The 24,835-nt window shown below is 41.6% G+C and overlaps 1 protein-coding gene across 1 annotated transcript in view; it reads left to right on the forward strand.

Annotated features, from left to right (window-relative positions):
- Positions 1–24,835, forward strand: part of iqsec3a (IQ motif and Sec7 domain ArfGEF 3a) — a gene marked incomplete at its 5' end in the record, with an annotated part of 96,969 nt that overhangs the window by 46,631 nt on the left and 25,503 nt on the right. Inside the window, 3 exons of the mRNA XM_080492407.1 lie at positions 1,640–2,333; positions 10,846–12,137; positions 19,543–19,704. Coding sequence (XP_080348533.1) covers positions 1,640–2,333; positions 10,846–12,137; positions 19,543–19,704 — 2,148 coding nt within the window. The remainder of the gene's footprint in view (positions 1–1,639; positions 2,334–10,845; positions 12,138–19,542; positions 19,705–24,835) is intronic.

Here is a 24,835-nt window from a genome sequence, read left to right on the forward strand (position 1 = left end):
GGAATGCAGATTTTCTTTTTCCTTCAACTTTGCATATGGCTGCCTGAATGTCCTGATTTTATGCTCACTGACTCCAGTCTTATCGCCAGATCCAATAGGAGAGGGGAAAAAAACAAAACAAGCTCTTATCTTAATCTCGGTAATAACATGCCCAGCTGTTATCACAACCACTGCCAACTAGTGTGTAAAATCTAACTTGGATTAAATGGATCTTTCAGGAAATACTTAACATGTCGGCCTTAAAACATGTGTATCTTCCAGACAGAACAACTGTGGAGACCTAAAGCAGAAATACAAGCAGGGGATCTATTTTATGTAGAAATTGTGATAAATTGATCATTAGGATTTTTATAGTTGGTCCAACACTTCCATTCAGAGTAAAATATCTCTACTTACGTTGGCTTAATACTTCCATATGGTTCAAAGAGCCACATTTACTTAAATTCTCCGTGACTCGTGTTGTGCTTATGAAACAATATAACTCTGATGAAAACTTTTAGTTGCAGTTCGCAAAATTTTAGACTCTTTAGATCCTTTTTTGGGTTAAAAATAAAAATTGGCTTAATCTTGTTTCAGGGGAGTGATTTTGATTCGTAAAACACGGCTGAACCGGTTGTTGGTGAAGTGCGTGTAAATGTCTGAATTGCAGTTTTGGGAAATTGCAAAATCATGAAATTCACTGTCCAACTTTGAGTCTGTTCGTGTGTGTATTATATGTATATTTAAGCTTTTAGATGTCTGTTAAATACTTCTCATAAACATTAATAGCAGCCTTCAGATCCAGTCACATGACTTATAGCCCCCCGTCTTGATATTCTGGCAGTCTGATAATGAAAACTGCTTAAAAGAATAATACACTGTCAAACAGATGGAATTATTTCAGAAACGGCTGACAATTGAAACTAAAAAGATGGTATTTTTTCACACTGACAACAGTTTTAGTATACTGCAGGGACTTCCCTCTGCAGACAGCACAGCTTATAAATCTTAAAATAATAAAGAAATAAAAGGGATGGTATCGTAAGAATATAGGCTGAAGGAGCAGGTCCATTGCTGGCATGCAGAAACCGATTACACACGGGTTACCACCTTCACTCTGTTTGCTCAAATCACACCTTGTGTTGTTATTTCACCACAAATAGCTGTCACCTCCCACACTGACACTATCACATACAAGCAGTCACCTACACACAAGCACACATATAGTCTGAAAGACCAGAAGAGATACTCGTGCTAGCTGCATGACTGTCCCCCCCCATGTCTTTTTGTGTGTAGGCGTGTGTCACTATTGGCTGTGAAATATCTTGTTTTTTTTTGTTTTTTTCACATTTTCTCCTCTGAAGATCTCAACTGTAATAATTAATGGTTTAATCTTTTTTTTTTCTTCCACTCTTTTATATTGTAGTTCGTTGTCTGTCAATGTCTAGACAGACAAGAAAGACGTTGATAGGAGAGCAGGTAGACAGTGAACTGGTTCTGCACACTGTTGGTAGCAGGAAAAAAAAAGGTCATACACAAAAAAAAAAAAAAAAAAAAAGGTCAACTTCTTACCACTAACCCAGACAGCCTGGAGAAGAGGTCAGAGCTCACCACGGATGAAGCAGCAACCTCACTCTGCATTTTCTCCTCCTTTCTGCAGCGATGACCTTTCTCCAGAATCGTCTATGGGGGAGGAAGGGAAGGGAGGAGAGGGGGAGCTGCAGAGTGAGGCCCAGTCACAACCACAGCCAGAACCACAGCCCCAACCACAGCAGCAAGAGACTCAGCCAAAGACTCAGCCACCACAGCCACAACTGCAGTCTGAGCCACAGCCACAGACTCAGCCTCAGCCACACCCCGAAGTCAAACCTCAGCCAGAGCCTGAACTGAAACCCCAGCCCACACCGGAGCCCGAGCCCGAACCCGAGCCTGAGTCCGAGCCCGAGCCCGAGCCCACACCCACACCAGAGCCCGAGTCGGAGCCCGAGCCCGAACCCGAGCCTCAGGCCAAAGAGGAGGCTCCGAATGAGGCGGCGCCACAGGAAACCCCTAAACCCTCATCGCCTATCAGGGAGGAGCAGACAAGGGTGGAGAAAGACAATCAAGAGTCAGAAGAAGTTGTGGATGTGAAGAGAAAGCAAGAGGGGGAGGAGGTGCAGGCCGAGCGGCGTGAGGGCGAGGCAGCGCAGGAGGAAGAGGAGGACGATGATGGGGGAGGAGCTAAAGGAGGTGGTGCAGGGAGGAGGGCCAGTCTGCACCACACGGCCTCCCCCTTGAGGGTGCAGCGCAACGGGGCCGGCTCACACTCCGCCACCTCTGACTATGAGCTCTCGCTTGACCTCAAAAATAAGCAGGTAGGGTTTTGTCGGGTGTTGGGGGCGGGGTGGGGCGGCGGGTGGGTGTGTTGTTTGGGTGAGGGGAGGGCGAAAGGTAAACTTGGCTTGTGTGTTTTGTGCATCTTGTGCGCCGACATGTCTGTGGTGTTTTTCTGTGTGAAGAGAAGGACGTTTGATTTGGTGGCCAAATCTGGATGGAGATCTTTATTATTGCTTGATTGTCGCGATGGTGTGGCTTTTTTGGCTCTTGGACGATCAAAATTGTACCTTTTTTTTTTTTTAAATGTCATGATCATAAATCATTATCATTGCCATCATCATTTCATCGGCATTATCATCTGAATTTGTCTCCCACAAAATTTGGATTGTGAAAGAATATGTTCTGACTGCTTCACACGCTTTTCTCCACAGGAAGTTTAATCATTTTGTAATTTTCCAGGAATAGAGAAGGTTGATTGCTGTTTGGATTCACTGCAGTGTATTACTGCGGCACAGTTGCACATATTCATCAGGTTCATATCAAAACAATGGACCAAGAAAAATGTTTTTTGTATTAGCATTTTGTCTTTATTCTGCTGCTTTATAACGACTGACAAAAGCCCTCGTTCCCATGGAGAATGAAAGCTGACTCGACTGACTCTATCTTACGACAGCAAATTTGATAGCTTTGATCATTGACTGTGTTTTGTCTCTGCGTTTTCATGTTTCCATCTCTATGTTTTTTTCATGCTTCTCATCAGGAACTCAAAACTCATCCGTGTCACATAATCATCTCCAATTCATCATCCATTTTCGTCATCGTCATACATCTTACCCACATCCTTCGATCCATGGATCTCCAACCAGGTAAGGCAGCAAAGTTTGGGTCCGACGGGTGAAACTGTAAAGCGGAAATGCACCAAACTTTCTACATACTCACGAAAAAAGAAAACTGTCGACATGATTCATTTTATGTAAACTAATCATGGCTTTCTCATCCGTTTTGATATGGTTTGAGTTTGAGAGCTACATTTTTAAACAAACCTTGCACCGCAAACTCAAAATACAAGGTTGGACCTTCAATGCCATTTGCAAGTCAGTGAAGGTCAAAGTAAAGTCTTTCCTTTAGTTTCCTGATGGAGAGAGCAGGCGCTTTATTAACCCGAGGGTCATGGAGACTGGAGCCGAACCAAGGGCACATCGCTCCTGCAGAGATCACCAGTTCCTCACATGGCTAACCAGTAGAGACGGACTGTCCTTTACACCTGCAGGCAATTTAGAATCACCAACATGGATTATGTGAGGCAGAGAGAAAAGCCACTGGAGAGGTATCATACCAAGGTTTTCATGCTGTGAGAGGCAGGAGTGCCAACCACTGCAGCACCACAGTCCTAGCATCCATCTTTTTTAGCTGTTTAATACAACTTACAGTTGCAGGGGACCGAATATGTCTGTCTTTACACAGTGGGAGGAAACCGGAGTCCTTGAAGAAAATCCATGATTTCACAGGAAGAATAAAGTACAAAAAAAGCACTCCAAACCCAAAAATAGATTCAAATACATTTTCACTGTGAGCCAGGAGTGCTAACCAGTCCACTGACAACACTGCTGTGTATAAATACTGAAGAAATACTCAAGAAAATATTGTCAAATCAGCTCGTAACAGTTGAGGATGTTCTTGGTTCTGCCCTTTTAATGCAGAAGTTGCTGCTTTCTATTTATCTCCAAGAGACTCCTATTACCCTCACTGTTAGTGTGGCGCAGCATACTTGGCCAGGCTTAATCAATAACCCGAAACAATCAGCAAACATAGTGACTGTGGTGTGAAGTCTTAAATATGCTGGGTGTGCCTCGGTGCGCCAACCACAGACCGTGAAAGGAAATTCAGAGTTTCATTTGGATTGCATTCCTCTGTTTCTGAAAAAAAAGAAGAAGAAGAAGAAGAAAGCACATTAAAGTGCAAGATTAGCTCAAAAACAACAACATTCTGTTGGAAAGTTACAATAATCTGACTTCCAGCTGACTTGGCACTGTAACCGATGTCTTTGACTAGGTTGGTTTCTTACATTTCACCCCCTGTCAGCTTCATTTACCCTCAGCTTTGACTTCATTTCCTCACTCATCACTTCCCTAATCGAGATTCAACGTCCCTTGGACCTCAGTTCACAACCCGACCCTCCTTCTCACCTCTGTTTTCATTCATTTAATCTCACATCTGATAGTCCCTCTCTACTATCTCTCCGTCAACGGGGCAGGAGATACGCAATCAGTGAGATTGATCTTCTGTCTGTTGAGCACGGGTTTGCTGGAGCCTGATGGATCTCAAGATCAATGTCAGGGTAATTGGATCTGTGGGGCGATACCTTGATTGGTGAGGAAGAGCTTCATGATGAAGTATTTGACCATTAACTCACTCCAACATGAGTGTGCGGTCTTTAAAACCTTCTGTTGTTTTGTTACACAACAGTGGTTGGAGAGTAAATGGTCGTATGATTTGAATAAGGCCTTAATTGCAATGCTGGTAATGGTAATATTATGGCAAGTCAGCATTACTATGGCCCTTTTATAGCTAATTTATCTGGCGTTTAACACCCAACATCACAGCAGTAAGAGCAATTGAATGCAACTAAACTGTAGAATAGTTTGTGTTTTTAGCAGCAGTAATATGAATGGATAGGAAATGATGATTACCAACGAGACTGTAAAAGAATAAGACGTTAAGTTGGAATTTATTCTGATTAAGAACATATTACTTGTGAATTGTGTTCATAAAAAATATATGCTTGGAAACCAATAAGTCCGTGGGAAATAATCTGATTAAAATAACCAATTTAAGGCAATTTATTATTAACTTAAAGTACAATAGGAATCACACGGATGAAAATCCTTGCAATCTGCAACAACAGAGACTCAAGTAAACTCCTTAATTCACCAATAGCACAATGATAAGTTCTCTTTAAATTGTGCTCAGTAGTTTTCTGCCTAATTTGCTGCTGGTATTTTTAGTAAATCCTTGTAACTATACACCCAGTCAGCCCAGGCTTTTAAAAGCAAACCACACAGTGTTTCATCTTGTTTATGTAAGACAAACAAATTTACTTAGAAGTCCCTGTTCAAACGGAGAGCTGCAGCACTTTTCTTTTGTTTAAGGGGTTGATGAAGTGATAAGTGATGAGTCCTGACTTTAAATGCCTCATTCTGCTCACTAATAGCTGCTAATTTCGGCTCCAACGTTTGCGTTTCCCATGAATCAAAAGCTATTTATCTCTATAAAGTCAAGCATGCAGCACTGTAAAGTTTCCTGATGGCTTCCGTTTGCTCCATAATTTCTCTGAAATGTGCGCGGGTGGTCAACTCCTCGCACATTAAGAAGTTTACAAGTAGTTTGCGTCTCGTGAAACGGCAGTTTCGCTTTGACACTCCGAGCAATCTTTGTTCATTGCTTCGGGCTTTTGTCTGCGAGTGATTTAATTTTACACCAGCGCTTCCTCCGTAAATGACTTTGGTCAAGGATGCATCAGCCAAACGGATCTCCTCCCTCTGACGACATCGCTCTTTCCCATTGTCATCCTCCTTTAGTAACGCAGTCAGCATTAGTTGTGTCCCAGTTTTGCTGTTATATAACGATCTCATTAATCATGCAGATGCTTCGGCGCTTGTAAGAGAGCATGAAAGCTAATAATCGTGGCTTTGCATTTTTGCCCTGTAAAGTCTGATCATCTACTGCATCTGCATTCATCAGCTCCTCTATTTTGCATCTTTTACGGTGAAACTCTGGGATTCCGAATTTCAGTTAAGAGATGATAGATACTCTCATTGTAGTTAAAATGTTTGTATATAAACAGGAATTATATCATTCCTGTCACGATATTATTTCTTCTACCAGTACAAATGAAGCTCCTTTCAAGGCCAAACTCTCTTTTAACATTATTATGTTATCTTGGAAGTGACGTCAGGCTCTGTTGACGTTCAAAAGCTCAACTAAATGAACTACTTTAGATAAAGAAAATTTTAATCAGACAGACAGTGATCTAGTGGTTAGTACTCTTACCTCGGAGAAGCGATATGTCTGTTTTGAGTCTGTATAAAGTTTGTTTGTTAAAGGCAATGGTTGGATTGATGGACAGAATGACAGTGTTACCAAATTTTACTGTGCCTCAAAAAATCTATAATGATCCGCCAAGATTAATGAGAGTCTACCTCGTCTTTCTGCTCATATATTGGTAATAAGAAGTTTCAAAAAGAAGTAATAGCAAAGCTGTATTGTTATAATTGAAGGAATAAAGGAGATGCAGCAGGAGAAATCGTTGTAGGACTCTGAATAGCAAAAAAAATTGCCACTGAATGATTTAGAAAACGAAAAATCTTGAAGTGTGTTGCACTTTTGGTTGACCTTAACTTCCCAGTCATTTCCATGTGAAGCACGAACCTTCCCAGACTAAAACCCACATTTCTTTTTCCGAAACCCGGATGGAGTAATTTATTTTATAAATGGAAGGGAAAAATGTCTTGACACTCTTCTACTGTATTTTAATCTAAGAAAATCGGTTTGCCCTTCGTATAACTCGCAAATATTAAGTTTCCATTTGAGCTCGTGTTCCTATATAAGTAAGATCATTATCCAACGATCGCTATACTTGCAGTTTGTGTCGTTGGTAGCATGTTTGTCTTCAGGAGGCTCAGAGAATAATTTCCTCCTCTTTAAATATTTACACATCCCTTTTATCCTCCGTTATCTGTCCTTTCACTCCGATGTCTGTTTACGTTCACTTTTAAGCCTCAAACTATCAGTGAAAAATGTCACTGCAGACCGTGGTTCCTTTCCGCACATTGTCTAGAGCAGCGCCACTTTACCTTCATTCATTCAGAGGCGAACACGAGCTTAGGGTGGCGCTGATCTACCTGTCAAAATCCATTCAGTGACGGAGGAGGAGCAGACCAGTGCCACCGCAATTCTCTGAAATAATCTCTGCCGCCATCAGAGCTTTAGTGAAGTGATCAGAGGGTTTTCAGCGCTGACACTCTTGGCGTGGTCGTTTGTCTCAGCACCTCTTTCTACGGAGCTCAGCATCTTTTTCAACACTCCCAAACTGCTTGTTTTCTTCTTTTCCCTGTGCTCCCTTCATCCATCTTCCTGTCAATTCAGGGTTCTTTCATATTCATCTGCAAATGCTACAAAGAACTAATGTGCCGGTATGATTTCTTCATTCTTCAATACTGTGGCAGAGTAACACAGTAGTACATGAAATGTTCTAAACTGGTGTCTATTGATTGATTGATTGAAATGTTTATTTCGAATACGGAAACAATAAAAAAAAGAAAAGAAAATTAACAACAAAGTTTTCCTCTCAAATAATAAATAAATGAATAACAAAAATAAAATAAATCAAGAAAAAAACATTGTCAGAGAGTATTCGAAAAGGAGTGAGAAGTAAAAACTTATTTACTCTCACCCCTTGTCACAAATAAATAATATAATTACTTCCTTCCATCTCTTACACCCACACCCACCCACACACCCACACGTCCTGTGCAACACATAGAATATATATACATACACGTCCATTCATACATATCTACAGACATAAACACCTGTACCCACAAACAAGCCCACAGTGCAAGGAAAGAAACGAACAATATAAATAACCAAAAGAAATGACTGAAGTGTGAAGTTTTCAAACCTACAGAATAAATCAGGCTTATCTTTTTAAGTATTTTTTTACTTTTACTCGTCTACTAAATTGATGTATATTAGAATTAGAAAAATGAAATGCATTTTTAGCACCTGCTGTATTTGGTTCTTCACAATTTATGTTAAACAATTCTAAAATGGTGAAAAATTAAAACAAAAAAAAAAAAAGAAGTTGAGGTGGAAACCCAAAACAGATCAAGAAAGTCGATATTTGACTTTCACAAGGGAAACAAAAACAAACCACACCAACTCTCCAAGCTACTCAAGTTCAAAGTTTCCATTTCGTCTCTATTAGGAAGAATTTGACTCGGATTGAAGGGAAATGCTGTGTCGACAATACAAAGAGAAGATGTGTAATTTTGACAATAAAAACTAAGTGGAATTGTACAAATGTAACAGTAAAAGCAAAACTACAAATGTAAAGCAGTGAAATTCAGAAACAAAGCACCTAAAAATGATAAGATCAGTCAAGACCAGTTCATTAAACTGACGTGACCCTGCTTCACGCTTCATTTACCTTCTGTGTGACTGCAATCCCTCCTCCTGCTGAATAATCAATTTTCCTATCTATAGGCCTACTATAGGCCTACCTATCTATAGTACTTTAAACCCATCTGCACTGCTACAGCCTGCCAATGAATTAATTTAGGCTTATTACAGTTGAGTTTTGTTCTGAGTGTGTCCACAAATTTGTCTCAACACACTTTCAAACACAAACTGCTCTTCTGCAAAACTGTCTTCACATTGGCAATAATAATTATCACTGAGAATGCAATATTGTCGCCCAACTGCAGAGGCTGCCTGTCATTCAAACGACACGGATGTTTTGTCTTTTAGGAAGTCAAAGATGGGGTAGTTCAAGACAAATACCCTCACCATGAGTGTGTACCCTTATCCGAAGGGTTCTTTAGTAAAGATTAAGAGTAAACTACAGAAATAGAGGTGGCTGGAAGCAGTGTTGTATCATAAAGCTGTTATGCCACTTTCTGCACCTTCTGCAGTCCACTCGACTCTTTCTCCCTCCATCCTTCATGGGCCCGATCATCCCAGTGACTGTAATTCCATCCGAATAGCAAAGAGCATAAGATACGCACTAATAAAGAAAGCAACGTGACCCAAATGCTCGATTCATCATCCCTGACCCAGCTTCTGCACAAGGCAAAACAAACAAGCTTTGACTGCTACATTTAATCAAACGCAGCCATGCTGACGGCTCTCTCTCGTTTCCAAGGGCACCTCGGCGGAGGGACTCTCTGCACAATTTCTTCTGAAGAGGGGGCACCTCTCGGAGTAATGAGGTTAATCATGTTACCTGACTTTAAAAAAAAAAAACTAAGAAAAAAAAAAACCTACACTGTTCATTTTGTGAAGCCCAGTCATGGCGTCTCCACAAAGCACCTTAATATTCTCTTTGCTCACGGAGGTCCTGCGGTGAAATGTAAATGGGAGTAGATAAGATGGATTTTCAGTGTCATCCCACTCTTCTAAAAAGCTTTGTATGTGATTTTGTGACAGGCACTGCGTCTTGTTGAACTCGCCACTTATCACAAATTGCAAAATCCTCCGGCCATTACCGACTATCAGTGCCTTTATTTGTGTGTGTGTGTGTGTGTGTGTGTGTGTGTGTGTGTGTGTGTGTGTGTGTGTGTGTGTGTGTGTGTGTGTGTGTGTGTGTGTGTGTGTGTGTGTGTGTGTGTGTGTGCGTGGAGAAGTCTGCACAAGGTAGATTGGTGACTTTGAACAGGACCAAAGCAAAAACAGAGATAAGCAGCCAGAAGTCACAGTTTAATGCATCTTGACTGCGCTTGTCTTTTCGTTGGTTATTTTAGTTGAAGTATAAAACTCCCTGAGTCAACCAACAAGGATTCTTATGAACTCAACGTTAGCGACATGATGTCATTGTTCGATTTTTTTCCCATTTAGGACGTTAACGACGCGTCTTTTCACGTCTGTTAATTGGCAGGACCATTCTTTCAAAGCTGAAATTTCCTCCGCACTCGTGTCCTTGATCAAGTTAGAAGAGAAACAGAATTGCATTCATTGATTTAGACTGAATGAAAAGGATTTCAGAGTGACTCAAGAAGATAAGCGCTCTTTCAGGGCACTTCCAAAGATACCCACACCCTGATTGTTCTGGGAAACTCAAAGAGGTTTCATCTAGTGTTTGAACAGCAGCCATATGAGGATGGTTATATTACATCTCTATCTATTTCCCACAGCGTTTGAGCAATTTTTCACAGGCACGATTAATGATTCGTTCATTTTCAGACAATTTGAAGTTGTTGCGGAGGACTTGTCTATGGGATCCGCACGGATTATGAGTTCTATTTGTTGAAGAAATGAACAGTTTGTCCAAAATGCCATGAGTCAGCTGTTGTGGCGCTCTCGCTTTTCAACTGAAGCTTTGACAGAAAATGCAATCATTTTCCTATATGCGTCACAAAGCCAGGTTACAGAATGAAACTATTGAGCACTGAAATGTCTGAAAAGTATTCACTCCTTACCAAAATGGGATTTCTCAAGCTTCATCCCTTGTGTTTTTTCCTTCCCTCCATATTAACAACTTTATCTTTCAATGGTCATCTCATTCATTTGCCAGCCACACTCACACTCACTAATATATTCATAAAAATGGGCGGTCCAGATACAAACGTCTGTTTTTTGGGTTTTTTTTGCTTGTCTGGCTGAATTGTGATTCTGCCTTGCATTGTTTTAATAATACGCATCAATCACCACCATTATTGATTATTTAACTCTTGTGGCCTGCTTAAAACGTTCTTGTAAATCGAAAAAAACACAACCAAATTCCCACTAATTCACTTTGTCCTCTCTGTGTCCCTCTTTCTTCTATTTTGTCAGATCGAAATGTTAGAGCACAAATACGGTGGCCACCTAATCTCCCGCCGTGCCGCCTGCAAGATCCAGACTGCCTTCCGCCAGTACCAGCTCAGCAAAAACTTTGAGAAGATCCGCAATTCCCTTCTGGAGAGTCGCCTCCCCCGACGTATCTCCCTACGCAAGGTCCGTGTTCAAAACACAGAAGGTTTCTCTGCTGAACGGGCGCTGGCAGAAGGCTGTAACCTGGCAGGCATCCCACTGGTACGCTCGCCATCGCTGCCTGCCACGGTTGGCGGCAACCTGACGGACCTGGAAGACTCATTCACCGAACAGGTCCAGTCGCTGGCAAAGTCCATAGATGATGCACTCAGCAACTGGAGCCTGAAGACCATGTGCTCGTTGCAAGAAGGAGGCGCCTATCAGTTCAGTGCCGATTCCTTCAACGCAGCGGCTGCGGCGGCGGCGGCTGCAGCAGCTGGAGGAGGAGGAGGGGCTGGAGAAGGAGGTGGTGTGGGAGAGTCAACAATTCATCAAGGCCCTTTGGACCCAAGTGACCTGTCAAGAAGTGCAAGCAAGCTCATGATGGCATTTCGAGACGTGACGGTGCAGATTGACAGCCAGAACTTTCGCGTTTCATCCTCAGTAATGGAGTCGTCCACTTCTGTCACTCTCGGTGGCTGCGCCCAGCAAGAGGGCGCCTCCACTGTCACCTCCGCCCCCGTAACAAACACACCGCCAGCCTACGGTCCTCCTGCCCCCTCGCAAGAACCCCCTCCTCCTCCACCGGTGGCCCCGGCCGAGCCCATAGATCCCCCGCCGCCACCCCAAGAACCCCCGCCTCCTCTAGAGTCAGATCTATTAGAGGAGCAGGATGTTGAATTCCCCGCACCGCCTCCTAGTGAAGAGGAGCTAGGAGACGAGGAACTGCCTCCTCTGACTCCTCTGGATAAGATGTCAGCTCACAAAATCCCGGAGGACGTTGGAGTTGTGATTCCACCGCCCAGAGAGCCCGCCTACATCCCTCCACCGCAGGAAACGGTACTGCTGGCGAGCTCTCCGGTGGTGGAGCCCCTGGATGTGAAGAGATGCGGCTCCGAGACCGCGGACAACAGCTCAGAGCAGATGAGCAGCAGCAGCACGTCGACGGAGGCTCGCTCGACGTCCGAGGCCTCATCCAAGGAGGCACTGCAGGCCATGATCCTCAGCCTGCCACGCTACCACTGTGAGAACCCTGCCAGCTGCAAATCACCCACACTGTCCACGGATGTCATGAGAAAACGCCTCTACCGCATCGGCCTCAACCTCTTCAATGTGTGAGTGCGCCATTTTCATTCGTTCTTGTTTGAATTGGTACAATGGATAGTTTGATAAAGCTGACTATTGTAACCACACCAAAACTGTATTTTAGCCCTTATAAGTACAATACACCACAATTTCATTTTTCATTTCATTTTTTTTATCTTATTTCAGACATGGTCAAAATCAACATCAAGTCCACAGTGCACACCAGATAACTAAACATATTTCACCACACAAACAGTGAATAATTACATCAGAACAATTACACTCAGAAAGCATGTCCAAAAAGGAGCAGGAAGAAGTATAACATTAAATCCAACCTTCTCCATAAATGATATATCATTTTCTTTAGCTTCCACTTATTTGATATTCAATTCATTTAAACATGTTTGAACTATTATATAAAGACAAATTATCTTATGAAAAGGTATCAATAAATGAATTTGAATGAAAGAGTGGTAGTATAGAATAAATATAATAAAGTTGTTTGACCATATCCAATTATACATACAGAAATTACTTTAATGTATATAGTTATACAATACAAATATCTTATTGATCCCAGAGGGAAATAGGGGGAAAGAGTTTTTTTTTTGGGGGGGTTCTAAACTAATGTTCGGATTTTCAGATGACAACGATCATAATCATAAATTACCCACAATGTCTGAAATTTTCCAACAAGCCGGCCATTTCTCATGACTTTGATTGTGTTGCAGAACCTCATGTTATATAGGTTAAAATGTATTATCTCCATATGTTATCAGGTTTCACTCTTTTCAATAAGAAAAATGTGTGAAAAATGACAGAAAAATCTCCTCATAATAATAATAATAATTTAAAAAAAAAACGTATCACTTACGAGAGGTTAAAATGATACCTGTGGATATTCAGTATTTCGATCAACCTCTATGCACATTTCCACTGGGAGTACACATTCCATTCAATTCAATACAATGTCTGCCATTTTATATGCGTCTGAATTCTGATTGTGTGATTGTGACCAATATATCTGCTACGGCTGCAATTCCACAGAAAACCCAATGACCACACAACAGCTCAGAGTATCGATGCGTAATGACTCTGACTAGTTATTGATTAGGTCATAGCACATGAGTCCCTGCAGAAAGCAGAGCTCTTAAATAATTAATTAATACAATTCATTTTATGGGACGTTTTGTATAAATACTTGTATTTATAAGTCAGGCTGTAAATACAGAATCTGTAAAAATATACCCTGTATTTGTTTCTTTAACTAATTCAGATTGAATATTTTAATGGGTCACAAAGAGACATTGATCTTTTTCTCATGAATGATGTTGACGTTGGCAACATTTCCGTTGAAGCCGGATAAGAAGTTCAGATTTATGCTCCAGATATGTGCAATTTGCTTGCATGGCAGCAATCGATTTGGAGGAAAAAATGTTGCCATGGTGACAAAAGTGCCACCACTGAATAATTATGTGGGGTTGATTTAATAGAGAAAACAGTCAAAGCTCAAGGCGCGTGTCTCTTCATGTCGTTGAAAGTGAGAATACCTCGATTAATGGAAATATTTAGTTCATATCAAAACCAAAGCCAGGCAACAAAGAAAATAAAAATGTGTGTATTGACACAAAGTGGGTTTACCCTTCATAGCCCCGACTACATTTATGTTTAAAGCATTTGCATCTACACGACCCCTGAAAGTGTGCTGAGCAGCCAACAGCACACTTGCAAAAAAATTATTAAATACGGGCATTTACCATATGCTCTATTAGCTTTTCACCCAGAGCATACCCTTAAGGCTCTAAGCACCCCACATCGTATAACAAATGAGTTGGACTCCCTCACATACATAACAAGCTGAGCTCAACAGCTGATCGAGTAGATGGGCAACGATTAGTTTCAATGCATGAAGGATGAATCCAAAAAATAATGACAAAGATCCACATAGCCTGAAATCCCCATTAGTCATTCTACTGTGAGTCGTGAATGTAATTAAAAGTTCTTTCGGTGATGTGTGAACCTGCACCTTGGGAACCGGGATGAAAAATCTGTTAACATTTCAGTCCGAGCAGGAATGGATTTTTGTACTTCGGCCATTTCTCTGAAAGCTTCCCTCGCTTTTTAAAAAATTGCAATAAAGGAAAATATTCTCTCTTCCCCCGGGCGTGTGCTCGCTACAAGATTTGGTCACGATATCAGCCTAATTAAGCCATCTCACACAAATTCAGACGATTGCCGGTCATAAACACACATTATCTCTCTGAATATACTGCCAAGCTCTGCAGAGCTGTAACGTGCACAGTGAAGCCGATTAGCTTCAACGCCGTAGCAAGAAACCAGAAAACGAAGAGAAAGAATGGGCTGTGTGCTCGCAGAATCGCTGGCACAGGAGGGATAATCAACAAAACAGGGAGGTAACGGTGCTCACATTTCCTTTAAGTCGAATCTTTGTCAAGGAGGCACGTTGATAGTTTTATTATGAGCTGCAGCTGGAGTGTCAGGAGAAAAAAAAGCTAAACTGAAAGCGCCATCCATCTCTTTCTTCAGATGTCTTCTTTTCTACATGTCTTTAGAGAGGCTGTGATGTCTGTACACAATCGTAATGACTGTTTAATGAGAGCTACCAGTCTCACTGTGAGGTCCTGTCACTTTTGTGAGATTCTCATTCGGTAAATGACAAGTTCCATAGCTCCTGTGTCTATTGGCAAGCCTGCTTCTCATTCCTCTGATCAAACACCTTGAAAGATAAGCTGACTTTTAAGAAATTGGCTGAGAGAAAGAGACAGAGAGAGAGAGAAACAGAGAGAGAGAGAGAGAGAGAGAGAGAAACAGAGAGAGAGAGAGAGAGAGAGAGAGAAACAGAGAGAGAGAGAGCAATCGGGCTTGAGACTTATTAGTTCCACCAGTTCATAACCTCCCTCTAATACCTGCACTGTTGTATCCTTTGCATCCCAAACAGAGTTGTTTGCTTTAGGCTATAACTTGGGTAATGCTTGTTGATGCGACAACCCCCCCCCCCCCCCCCCCCCCCCCCCCCCCCCAAAAAAAAGAAAAAGAAAAAGCTCACACGTCGTGTAAACTCTGAGTGCGCATGGGCGTGTGTTAGTCTTACAGGGGAAATCTTTGCAGGAAGAGTATGAAGAGGCTGGAAGTAAAGTGAAGAAGTTTGGGGTTGAGGGGTGTGTGTGTGTGTGTGTGTGTGTGTGTGTGTGTGTGTGTGTGTGTGTGTGTGTGTGTGTGTGTGTGTGTGTGTGTGTGTGTGTGTGTGTGTGTGTGTGTGTGTGCGCGCACAAGCGAGCGTGCATGAGATGAGAATGGAGTGCAAGGGCGAGGCAGAGGAACTGAAAGAGATACCGAAAGGTAGCGCCTGGAAAAGGTTGAGAGAAAGACCACTTGATAAAGTTTCAGCTGGCGCGTGGCTGGAATGACAACGACTCCATTATGTGAGGGGAGTGTGTGTCAAGGACACGGCCGAGGGAGCCGGTAGCACACCCTCGACAGGGAATGTTCACAAGGACAGGGGACGCGAGTGACAGATTCCTCAGTCGATCTTTCTTTTTCTATGCAGGACTTTTCTTCTTCATGTTGCTCAGATAGACGTGCCCTTGATTTACTTTTTTCTCCTTCCATTCTCATGAAGCGACAGCATTGATCAGTCATCGTTGCGGCTTGTGGTTATTTCAGATCGACTCCCCACCGTGCATGAAAATAAAGCCCCCCGCCCCCCGACCTTTATGGAGACTGTATAGGTGAGGATGGAAGCAGGAGAACGACATCCCACAGGGCTAATGGAGCTAATGAAACCTGCTGGTCGTTAAAGTGAGCGCTCCACACAGAGCTCTGTATATTTGTATGTATGCCTGTGTTTGTTTGGGCATCGGAAAACCTCTCCTGAATTAACATTGTGCCCTTGGTGCTAAATGACCCAGCACATAATTACAAACTCTGATATCCAGATGGCGAACAAAGGAAACATTTTTAATTTCTCACGGAACCGCACGCCTTTACTTTTTTTCTTTTTTTTAACCCTCATTTGCTCTGAACTTTAGTGGAGATTTGTATCGAGGAAAAAACAAACACATAAACTTGGAAATCTACTCATGTACATGTTTCTGGGTGAACACACATTGCTATTGTGCTAGTATATTCCTGTCCTGACTATTTATAATATCTAAAAAATGACTCTACGTCCAGATATTAGTCATTACAGTCACAAACATGATCAACCAGCGTGTTCGTCATATGGACTTCTCTGTACCACCAAAAACCACACCGTGGTATTGGAATAAATTACAAATGTTCAAATATAAAGTTAAAGTCCTAATCATAAGAGGGTTCACTTGATTTGGGAATGAGTCAAAGAACAAAATGTGTTTGAAACAAAACAAGTAAGAGCGAACACAAGGAACAGGAAATCAGCCGTATCACAGTATTGCCGAATTAGCAAAAGCGAATTTGATTGGCAGCAGGAGTTCTATGCAACGGTGATCCTGCATTAGTCTAACGATTTTTTGGTTTTGCAGGGTTTACAGATACAACACGCAATCGAGTTTCCACTTAGAGAAGTGCACAGGGGCGCTAACCGGCCGTCAATCCGTCGGTGGAACAGAAACGTGTGCACCTGGAGAGACAGGCTACATGTCGCGCTGACAGTCGAGTGCTTGTAAAAGTCGTAAAATGTGCTTCTGACTTGCAGCTGCGGCACATCTGTCCATTAGCAATGAAACGCAGAGCCAATAAAAGTTGATGTCGAGGTGGTGAGGGAGGATTGTATTTATGAGAAGGTCGCGCTACACCGATGTGATGCAAGGAAAGTAAAAAAAATAAAAAATAAAAAAAAAGATTGTGTGGGTGCAACGGGGAACCAGGAGAAGTGTGGGAGGGTGAAAAATGTCTGGGCATGTTGCAGTTTATTTGGAAGTTTCACGGTGACATCTGGGTCCTGTCTGGCGCTGTCCCTTCCTGTCGCCCTGAATCACAGCACTGCGTGTCTCTTGTGTTGCACCCTTGCTCCATTTTCACATTTCTACACCCTAAAAGAACCACATTTTATTTTACAACTAATAATAAGATCATATTTTAAGCCTGACAAACAGCTGGCCGTTACCAAAATGCTTCATGCTTGTATTTCTGAACCTCTCCGGGCCAATTAGAGCATCATTTTTAATATTCTTCACAGCACTTTTTTACCATAAATGAGATGCTGTAAGGAAATTAAACATTTTCCTTTACTTTCAGCTTTTTAAGGTCAACGATCCTACACTTTTTTTTACCAGCACTTACAGTGTCCTGGCATATCCACGTAGCTCATGTCTTGCCTCCAAAATGCTTTATGTAAGCATATCCCAGGCAACAATGACATTTGCACTCAAAATACGAGTAGAATGTTTCACCTAAAACGTTGGATTGATAATAAATCCGATCTGCTGTCTCTTGAATTTGCTAACTTTTTGCAGTGACACGTTTGCCAGCTGCTCCCGTGAGGAAATGATTCTTTTTCAGCATTTGAACAAACAGTCCATGCATGTGATTGTCCAATGAGGACGGCGTCACCCAGCAAACCGTCTACAAAGATCTGCCTGTCTTGTATTTAGTGCACAATTTCCCAATCTTCACCCTGCCATGCATTTTTTGATCGCAAATAATAATCAGCATGTGGGCTCCATCTGTTGTTGGGCAAACATCAAATGAGTGATAACTGCCAAATTCATTTGGCAAGACTTCACCTTCAGCTGTGAGGGTGAGCTGGAAGCTGAGAGTGTGCCGAGGCTGTCGCAGCGGATGCTTCCTCGCCGTCCAGCCTGCGTTCATCGTCCTCGCTGTCTGTCCTCACTCCGCCACTCCCGCACATCTGCTCCGTCTGGTCCTCCTCCAGCCTCCTCCTCCTCCTTCCACCCTGCCCTTTATCCTCCTCTCCCCTCTGTCCTGCCCTCGCCTTGCAAAGCCCATTAGCTGTGGGATGGACACACACACACACACACACACACACACACACACACACACACACACACACACACACACACACACACACACACACACACACACACACACACACACACACACCGTTTGCTTATGTAAAGGTTGTGGTTTAAACGCTGTGTGTTGATTTGAGTGGGCGAGCTGTGACAATAATGCGGTAGCATCCCTTGAGCGATTGTCCCCTGTGTTTAATAGGGTTATAAATAGTCAAGACACAACTCCCTGCTTCATGCCGCAGAGTCATCTTAAAAAGTATCCTTGAAGGATTACACTTTATAAAAAGATGTACATCATAACAGTACACACTATTGCAAGTGACTTTGTGTTTGTGTGTGTGGTTGAGGGATCCTGATAATGGCTTTGCACCTTTTTTTTTTTTTTTTTTATCTTTGCTGATTAAAAATGCACCACTTGCACCAGATGCAATGACACACTCTTGAACTGCTTCCCAAAAAAATGTTGTAGCAGAGACATTCGAAGTTTTCTCCTGAGTGCAGCCGTGCAGCGGTGAAAACTGTGACGATGGTGAATTCAATCGTGTGAGCACAAATCACAAAAAGATGAGAAAGTATCAAAACATAATGGAATTAAAATGGGTCTAAGCTGTGTCACTAAGAACTGAGTGAGTGGTATAGTGTGTAAAACTTTGCAGAGGTTTACAAGAACACAAAGGTTTTACCGATGCAGTTCTTAACCACTTAAAAAGTCTGAATGAAAATAAAAGGAGTGTATAACAGTTCAATTAATTCAATGAAACTTGATTATATAAAGTTTGTCATTATCATCATTTCATTATGCTTGAAATAGTAATAGAATTTTCAAAGTGGAATGAGAGTTTATTTCAGTCATATTCGGCCTTCTTCCGTTTTAAGTAACACTTAAGTACTGTTAAGTAACAATAAATATGTCATCAAGTTCTGGTGACATATCCAATGAATCCTCTGGCCACGACAATGTCTTGAAAATGATGTAGTTTTCATGTTGGAGCGATGCTGCGATGATTCAGAACATCCACTGTTTTTCCTTCAGTGGCGCACAAAATCATTCCATGGAGACTTGACTTATGTGACTAAATTAACAAAATATCCAAGAAAAAAAGTTTAACCAGGAGAGTCCTGACTGAAAGAAAATGTTACGGCGGCGCACATAAATGGAAATTCAAAGCTGCATGAATGTTATTGAATTCAGCAAGACGGTGAATATAGATTGGATTCATCATCCTCCACACACACTTTGCAGGCGTGCATGGAGAGGAATTTTTATATTTTAGATTGAAATGACAACATTCTATAAATGACAAATGCTGAAGACGACCTCTATTTTTTATCCAGTGTATTCCAGTGCACACAGATTGTTTCCGCTAACAGTGAATAAATGTGTTAATGTATTGCTTTAAGCAACTGCTTTATTGCTGCACTATGTTTCTCAATGTTCTTTGTTTTCTCCCTGTCACAGTAACCCCGACAAGGGCCTTCAGTTCCTGATCTCACGAGGCTTCATCCCGGACACGCCCATTGGTGTGGCTCACTTCCTGCTCCAGAGGAAAGGCCTGAGCCGACAGATGATCGGAGAGTTCCTCGGGAACAGCAAGAAGCCCTTCAACAGAGATGTCCTTGAGTGAGTCACTCGCGGGATTTCATACAATATTTCATAAATCACTTGAGGTCATTTTCCTCTTCAGTAATCCCTTTTTTTTTTTTTTTTTTTTTGTTGCTTGAGAGATCGGGGGGTCATGGTCTACTTCCAGCCCTGAATTTGATCGGGGGTTTAGCACACGGGGAAATTCTGAGCCTTATTAGTTACAAGCTGTGCTCTGGTTTCATCTCATCGAGGCTTAGTTTTCAGCTCAGAGTATGAATTCAAAAATAAAACCCACTTCATAACTTCAGTATTTACTTATATTTACTCTTAATCACTCGTAATCCCAATGCTGGATAAATTGATCGGTTTGCCAATTCCAATATGGGAAACACAAGGATTATATCCATTATATCCAAGCGGGATTGATCCAGATTTTGAATTTGTACTTTCAGATTCCAGTGCTTGTGATCTTTTTATATATTTTTTATATTTAGCTGACATGTGTTTTCTTAAAGCAGTTAAGTTTGATTCAATTTATTTGAGATGTCGCCGACCTTTACAGACGCACAGACATCACACATCTGCAGCTCCTTTCAGCAATGTTTTCTTTTTTTTTGTGGTTTTTATTCATTCTTCTTTGGTTTTTGTGCTTCTAGCTTTCAGCATGTTGCTGGCAGGTCTGATGAAATGTTGAAATAATTATGTAAATGACATGTTGAGAATGAATGCAACATTTGGATGCTGATCAATTTTTGATATATCGTGCAGCCCTACCACCACAATAACTATTTTAAGCATTGTGAAGTGCTTTATGTGAATAATTTGTGTGTGTGTGTGTGCACATATGTATATATAATACGTGTATTGATTGATGCGTGTAAACGTGTGTATTCACTTTCCTTTTTATACTTGTACGCTCGCTGACAACATCATGGCATACAGCGAGATCTGCACAGACGGTTTGTCTGGTACAACCAATCACATCTTGCATCGAGCAGAAGCATCAGTGTTTTATCAAAGTCACAGCAGATGGTCGCCATGAGCCAAAACAACAGCGTACTACAGGAGTCCAGCAATCCATAACTAGGATACTTGCTTGTCCTACATTCATCAACACAGTTTTCTTTCCTGCACTTCACCTCACCAAACATATTTTAGTCAGCTGCCCATGCCAGCTTGAAGGCCAGTCATCTAATCAGCTGCATGTAAAAGTGTCGGCGGACGTCACTCTCGTGCGGCTCGGTGGCGAGGTTTCCACTCCTCAGATTCACTGTTAACAACACGCCGTCTTCTCATGACATGCAGGCTACAGCGAAACTGTGTTTACTTTGTCTCCTGCTCCCTGTGGTGTGCCGACTCTGTGGCAGCCCGCCAGCCGCTGTCAGTCAAACACAGGCGCCACACAGCTCACTGCCGAGACCAAGAGCGGTCCGTCTAATATTTCCCTGTTGGCCTGCTGTATATTAATAATAATAACAACAAAAAAAAACATTTATGATCCAGTTTGGCACCAAGAAAGAAATGGATGTGACATAAACAACAGAGATATATCCAGACTTAGTATTCATGGGATGCTCGTTCTGAAGATCTTAAATCTTTCGCTTCTTAAGATGCACCTCAGGTGCATTCTGGGTTAGACCGTCAGAGCTTTTTAGATATCCTTCGATACCTGAACTCCTAATGTGAGAGGTTTAGCCTCAAGAGTGCCACTGCCCTGATAACATCAAACATATCTGGTCTACCTTTATCAGGTCTGAAAAAAGATCTTCCAGGGTCACAGACAACATCGAACACAACTGATTTTAAAGTCTGGCTACGACTTGGTGAAGGCACCCCAATCAGAAAGCTGTTTTATTTTTAAGTCAAGCCTACAAAGGGAACTGAAATGTGCTTTGCAGCCTTTATATTGTTGTGAACATCATAACTAAAATGCCACAACATATAACTGAGTACCTATAGCATTACAGTAATGACCATTATACTAGGTATTTAATGTAACTCTCCATTTTTCGATCCTTTGCTGCAACTGGGATTAAAGCCAAGTCCTTAGTCAGTAAAGGTCAAGACTTAATCAAGTATCTTCTGGACGATTGCAGTAAAGATGTTTGTGAATCAATCATAAATGCTAAATCAGGAGAAATGATCTAAGGGTTCAGAGAACAGGGACAAATGTGTCCATCCTTCTTTATTTGTTGAGTGTTACTCATTAAATAAATGAGGGGAGACTATGAGGACTTCCTGTGTTCACAGGATTCCCTTCATTCTGTACTGCTCCTTTCATTCCAGGTCATTTACCTGATTGCCATTATTGACTTTGAAACTGCAGAAGGAGTCTTTTTTTTCTTTTTTATACCCGGTCCTGCGCTCCACATTTATTTCCATCTTCCGCTGCCGTCCTTGCTTGATCTCAGTAATTGTCTTTTTTATTCTATTACATTCTCCTGTTCGCCAATTATCTCTCCATTTCCATATCAACTCCAGGAGGCTCTGTAGAGTCTTATTTTATCTGCCTTTTTGTACAAGTTACTGAAACCTGGAACATCGTATTAAGTCTTTGCAAAATCCGACAAACACCGTGCGGAACTCTCAAGTTTTTCACCTCGGGTCATCTTCATTTACCGTCTATATTTTCTAAAACAGACACGGCCACGGTCCAAAAGACATTTTATTAACAGGATTATCCTCTTAGGGCTTCGAGGTGCAGATATTCTCTCCACACAGGTGACATCGGGATGTACGAACGTATATTTTTTCTCATCTTCACAGCAGCACTTGGGATGGAGGTGATGTTCAAGAGGAAACATGGTAGGAGAGTGCAAAGTGTGTGTGAGAGCACTTTCAATAAAGTGAAGTCACGGGAGAGCGGGTGAGGGATAGCAGTCTAAGGTTAAAAAAAAAAAGACTCCTTGTGATTTACGGAGCCTGTGTGCGTGCATGCATGCCAAAGCATAAAAACTTTTGCCAATGTGTTTTTATATGACGGTTGCGAGTGCAGTTGTGCTTTGTTTATCTGGAAGCTGTCAGTCTCCCGCAATATTTGAATGTTCTTCCTCTCCTTATAAAGCAAATGGAGCCTCATTCTCCTTCCATTTCTCCACGCATAAACAACAATAGTTAAAACGTCTCGAGTCAATTAAGCCAAATTGTGGTTATAGATTTGGGTTCCACAAGACGCTGCACCCCCAAGGCCTCATTCACTGATAAGGTAGTGTACTTGTTTAGCGTGAAAAATGAGCACCATTTCAGCCTGTCATTTACTTATTGGCTGCTCAAAACACGGTTCCATCTGGCCTACCTCTTCTTTATTCTCACCGTGTGTGTCGCTTTGTAAATGTACGGTGAAGCTGTGCTATGGACACAGATGCGCCTATTTTCTGGCAGGGAATCAACAGACAGCATATATGTGTGTGTGTGTGTGTGTGTGCACACGTGTGACTTCCCGTGTCGGTGTATATTCACGGTCGTGTGTGGGGAGGAGATGTGAGGGGGAGGAGAGGGCTGATGTTTTCAGGCGAGAGAGCATCTCGTCTGACATCACATAAACAAGAAGTGACAGCCGGAGAGGGAGGGAGAGGGAGGTGGCGGCCCTGAGGAAGTGAGTCATGAGTGGGCTCAGCAATCAGGAGAGGTGATTAAGTCAAGCCCATTCTCTACTGTATAGTAAATGTTTAAAAACCACTCCTCTATTGCTTGTGAATTATCTGGTTTAAATAAAGGTCAGATTAGCCAGAATAGTGTCATTTGGATTAATTGTATTGATGTGGTGCATCTTATAGCTGGATTGTGAAGCATGTTGTGTGATGCACTCAATGTAATAAACATGGGTAACATAGTAAATATAGTATAGTATAGTATAGTATAGTACTGGCAGTAAAGTATACTATCATCAATAGTAACAGATATCCAAAAAGAGAAGATAGAGAGTAAACTATATGTTAGTTGTCTATAATATGAAGAAATGTTGTAATGTTATCATATGTGAAATAAACAGGAAATCAAACGTTTGTGACAATGACAGGTTGCTTAGCAACAACAGTGCTCCCACCTCGCCTGAATGTAACTTACTCAAATGTCACGATAACAAAGTCATAGCAGTTTTTTTTTAAACAGGATGTTAAGTTAGTGGAGGTCGTCTCTCAATCGGAAGGTTGCAGGTTCGATCCCCTATCTGTCCAAGTGTCTTTGAGCAAGATAGTAAACCCCAAGTTGCTCCCAGTGGATGGACTGAGCGTCGTGCATGGCAGCCTCCATCGGTGTGTGAATGTGTGCGTGAATGGGTGAATGTGATTCTCATTGTAAAGCACTTTGGCGACTGTTGAATCAGTGGATGTGAACTTCATTTAAACTCCCAAGATTGGCAGGAAGGAAGGATCCTTTATCTATTACCTCTACTGACGTAAGGAGTGAATTACTTTGTAGGGCAGGCCTCCCGTTGGGCTTGTCAGAGGGGTTTTAGGTGAAACAAAGCAGCATCACAAGAGCCGAGGCTCAGGGGAATACCAGATTCTTAACTTATGCTTTTTTTCTTTTTTTTTAAAGAACTTTAACCAGAACTAAATGGAGGATAAATAATTCAAACATTCTATTGAAACACAGATTTTTGCATCGGAATTGCAAAATATGCTTTAATGCAAATGTAGACTACATATTAAGATGAGCCAGATTTTATCTTTGTTTCAGGCTCATCAGCCTGCACACTGAGAAGCCCTTGTTTAAAATGACAGACTACACCTTTACGTCCAATTTCAGATTTACTGAATTAAGTAACTGAACTAAAGGAATACTCAAAAGATTCAAATTATTTTTCCAATATGACAGACTTTATGAATTCTGTGTAAGTGTGATTATAATTTTTATCTTACAATGACTAAACATAGATTACATATATCATTATTGACATATATTATTAGTGATATGAATAAAGATCTGTGAGAATGATTTTCAATAGTGTTTGGAAAATAAAATAAAGAAAAAAAGATGGTTTAACTAATGATAGTCATGATTACAGACTGTGTGAAAGCAGGTGATAACTGTGGCTGATGTAGTTTTATAGTACACACTGGTCAGGTGGTAGTATAATGACTGGTATTACTTACACGGCTATTTGTTTCAGTGACTGCGATAGAAGAAGCAGTTGTAAATTATATATGAGAGTAACTGTAAAGAT

This window comes from Lipophrys pholis (genome assembly GCF_963383615.2).
Source record: "Lipophrys pholis genome assembly, chromosome: 22".
Taxonomy (NCBI): Eukaryota; Metazoa; Chordata; class Actinopteri; order Blenniiformes; family Blenniidae; genus Lipophrys; species Lipophrys pholis.